Source organism: Bison bison, unplaced genomic scaffold, assembly GCF_000754665.1.
Source record: "Bison bison bison isolate TAMUID 2011002044 unplaced genomic scaffold, Bison_UMD1.0 scf7180017864340, whole genome shotgun sequence".
NCBI classification, from domain to species: domain Eukaryota; kingdom Metazoa; phylum Chordata; class Mammalia; order Artiodactyla; family Bovidae; genus Bison; species Bison bison.
Genome location: NW_011494912.1, coordinates 3,643,999 through 3,647,899, shown reverse-complemented (window position 1 = coordinate 3,647,899; position 3,901 = coordinate 3,643,999). Strand labels below are relative to the sequence as shown.

Below are 3,901 nucleotides of genomic sequence, written 5' to 3'. Positions count from 1 at the left end.
CCTGCTTCCATTAGACCCGTCACCCAGGTCCCTCCTGAGAGCCTGGGGATCCTGCGGGGGGGCCCCACCAGGGACACGGTGGGGTAGGGTCAGGGGGCCAGTGATCCTGGAGTCTCCTTGACTAGCTTGTGAAGACCAACCTACCCCGCCCGTCCTGCAGAGAGAGCACCCGGGGAGGCTATGCATGGGACATGGCACACGTGTGTGCAGCTGCACGGACAGGCAGCCATGGAACTCTCTGTGCATCGCGGCTGTCTGTTCAAACTGACCCTGGACCAAGACTGTTATTTCACCCCATTCATGTGACAAACCAGAGCTCTGAGGGACTGGTGACTTAACCAAGATCACTTAAGGAATAACAGAGCCAGAGTTCAAACCCAGGTCTGCCTTATACACAGACTCTCATGCTCTGTGCAGGCACTGCATGGGAAGAAGGGCCAGGTCCCCAGTTGGCGCAGGGGCTAAGAACAGGGGCCTGGAGCCTGGGGAGTTAAGGGGGCTCTCAGGATCATGATGATGCCCGAGGGAGGCTGTGCAGGACGGCTCTGGCGGCCTCACCCAAGCTCCTACCTGCCCAGCTCCGGTCGTCATGGCAACCACAGCCTAGGGAGCCCATTGGCCCTGCTCCCTGAGAAGGGCCAGTCCTCCGCTAGGCTGGCTGGAGAGGCAGGCTGCCTCCCAGAGAAGGGAAGGGGCTTGGGAGGTGGAGCGGGAGGAAAGGCTTTAAAAAAAAGGTTCTGATTTCGGGCTTCCACCTGTTACCCGGGGTGTTGGAAAAGACTTCTCAGCTCCAGGACCGCCAGAGGAATCACAGCCCCACCAGAGCCAAGAGTCCCAGCTCAATTCTGAAATCCTACGGGGCCTGGAACTGGCCACAGGGGACTTCCCAGGGACAGTATTGTGAGATGCCACCCTGCCATCTATTTTTTTCTTTTGGTGTTTTTAGCCTTGCCATGTGACAAGTAGCATGGTCCCCCGACGAGGGCCTGAACCTGGGTCTCTGCAGTGAAAACACCGAATCCTAACCACCAGGCCACCAGGGAATCCCCCTAACCATGCCATCTTGAGCAAAGCCCTAGGAGCCACTGAGGGCTGGGGTGCCCCGATGGTCCCGTCAACTAAAGCCATTTTATAAACATACTGATAAACAAATTAATTAATAAATAGATTTAACAGGAAAAGTTTTAAAAAGTCTCTTTTTACGAGGACTGAATCCCAAAAGCCTTCTTGGGAAAACTCTGGAGAGGTCCTTCCTGTAAGGGTCAGCTCACGCATCACGACCACGTTGGCTGTCACGAACCTGCCCTCTGTCTGCCTATTCCAAGCTCCTCGTGACTCAGAGCCACCCGGCGGCTCCCACGTCCTCTGGAGCAACAGCTGAAGTCCTCGTGACCTGGGAACCAGTGCTGCCCCAGAGGGCGTTCTGGGTTCAGGGAGATAGTCTACACCTATGCTGTCCAAGGCCACTCACCTCACATGGCTACGGGGCACGTGAGATGTGGTTAGTGCGACAGAAAAAAATACAATCGAGCATTTTATTTAATTTTGGTTCATTTAAGTCTCCACAGTCGTATGGGGGGAGCAGCTGGTTGGAGTCAGCAACTGGCCCCGGTAGCCCGTCAGCTCCCCCAGCGCAGTGGCCTCGGTGGCCTTTGCTTTCTGCCATTCTCAGTGCGGGGGCACACGGATGCTCCAAGTGAAGGGCTGGGGAGGGAGAGGGCGGCTGTCCCCAGCTCTCTCTACTCGGCCCAGGCCCCTCTTCTCACTCCTCTACCTTCGCTGTTCCCCGCCCTGTCCCCCTAGCTCGGTCTCTGCGGTCAGGCTCCATCTCACCACCAGACCCGGGGTGCAGGGTCACCTCTGACATCATTTCATGAGCTCCTATACTCGACTTCCCAGGATGGGGCAAAGGGCCCCAGGGGAGCCAGTGCCATCCCCTTACCTGGTCTGCCTCTGGATTCTCAGGGCAGAATGCTGTCCATTTGCTTAGAGACCCGGCTCAGAAGTCAGCCCCTCTCCCATTTCACAGACTACGAAACTGAGGCCCAGAGAGGGAGGCTGATGGGTAAGAGATCACGGTGTAAAGGCGGGGGGACCTCATTCTGGCCTCGTGGCATGCCTTCCAGCCTCGCCTTGCCACCAGCCTGCAGCAGGGTGTTGAGAAAACCCCTCTCGCAGGGCTGAGCTTCAGGACTGTCAAGCAGGGGGGTTCAGGCAGCTGGGGTTCCAGGGCCCCAGTTCTGACAGCATGGTCCCACTGGCCCTGTGGGGCCTTCACCTGGCAGGTGGAGCTTTGGCTGCCCCAGCCTCAGGCCTGCCCTTACCTAGAGGAAAGGTGGACCATCTCAAGACTGAAAGGCATTATTATTTCTGTCACTACCCATCACTCAAGGCCCTAAAAATAGCCTCTTAGAGCTGAGGACGGTCCCTGGTGGATTGCTGAGGACGCCTGTCACCTCCCAGACACCAGGTGGGCAGCTCTGTTGTTGGGAGCCCCCCGCTACTGACAGCAGGGCTTGCGGGTCCCTGCGCTACGTGGCCATGTCCTCCACACAGTCAGGTCAGGTCTTTCCCACCCTGCCAGCATCAGGGTCAAGAGACCTGGGGTCAGGTGGGCAGGGTTTCATCCTGGCTGCATGACTCTGGACAAAATTACCACGTCTCAATTTCTTAAGCTTTCAAACGTGGGCTGCTGAAATTAGGATGGGCTCCAGAAGACGCTTGGAGGATTATGTGAGATAAACCCCATCGAATGCTTAGCTAAGGGCCTGGTGTTTGAGGGCTCACCAAGCACCAGAGTCTTTCTGTTTCAACACAGGTGGTGGCAGTGGTGCTGGTTTGGGGACAGGAGTTGGGGAAAATGTATCAATACCAAGAGTTTAACATGTGATTTCACTGTAAAGGAGTCACTTGTGGGACAAAGGGACAGTCATGGGTCTGAGCATTCAACTCAAAAGAATTTAAAACAAAGACCTAGGAACCACCTCAAAGTCCATGCTGGAGCCCAGATGGAAGAAAGATAGGGTAGGAACTTTGGTGATACCCTGAGGTATTGTATAAATTGTATAAAAGATGGAAGAAAGTGTTATTCGCTCAGTCGTCTCCGACTCTTTGCCACTCCCATGGGCTGTAGCCTGCCAGGCTCCTGTTTCCGTGGAAATGTCCAGGCAAGAATACAGGAGTGGGTAGCCATTCCCTTCTCCAGGAGATCTTCCCGGCCCAGGGATCAAATCCAGGTCTCCTGCACTGCAGGTGGATCCTTTACCATCCGAGTCACCAAGGAAGAAAGATAATGGAAAATCACAGAAGGATGGTGACCTTGGCTTGTTGCCATGGGAACAAGGACTGAGGACGTTTGAAAGCACCTCCCTTGTGGGAGGAGCCCCAGAGAGCAAGCCCCCTGCCTCCCTGGTGGCCTTAGTCCCAGGGGGTAAGCACTGCCCCCTCTCAGCTGTGGGTCCTTTCTCGAGCGATCAGAACACGTGGGGAGAGAGGGAAGCTCTACCGACTTTGTAACCCACCAGCAGGGGGAGGCAGAAACAGGCGGGGGAGCGGCCAGCACTGACCACAGGCCATGGCCCAGCCAAGCCCCCGGGGAGAGAAGCACATACCAAGAAAGCCCTCCTCATCCACAATGATGGTGTAATCCTCCGGGGTCTCAGTCAGACTGAAGAACTTGCACCTGGGTGGACGGACAGACAGACACAGCATATTGTTAAGTCCCAGCAGACCCTGCGGCAGCCGCCCACTCGTGACCCCGTGTACCCAGCAGTCTGACCCAGGCTGCTGGAGCTGGGTGGGGGGTACTGATTCTTTCTCCCGCCAGTGCCCCAGCTCTGACTCACGGGGTCTCAGAGAGGCCTACAGATGACGATCGTTTCCTCCGCCACACCTAGTCTGT

The 3,901-nt window shown here is 56.3% G+C and overlaps 1 protein-coding gene across 1 annotated transcript in view; it reads right to left on the bottom strand.

Annotated features, from left to right (window-relative positions):
• Window positions 1-3,901, bottom strand: part of GATSL2 (GATS protein-like 2) — a 13,065-nt gene that overhangs the window by 7,508 nt on the left and 1,656 nt on the right. Inside the window, exon 2 of the mRNA XM_010854270.1 lies at window positions 3,612-3,682. Coding sequence (XP_010852572.1) covers window positions 3,612-3,682 — 71 coding nt within the window. The remainder of the gene's footprint in view (window positions 1-3,611; window positions 3,683-3,901) is intronic.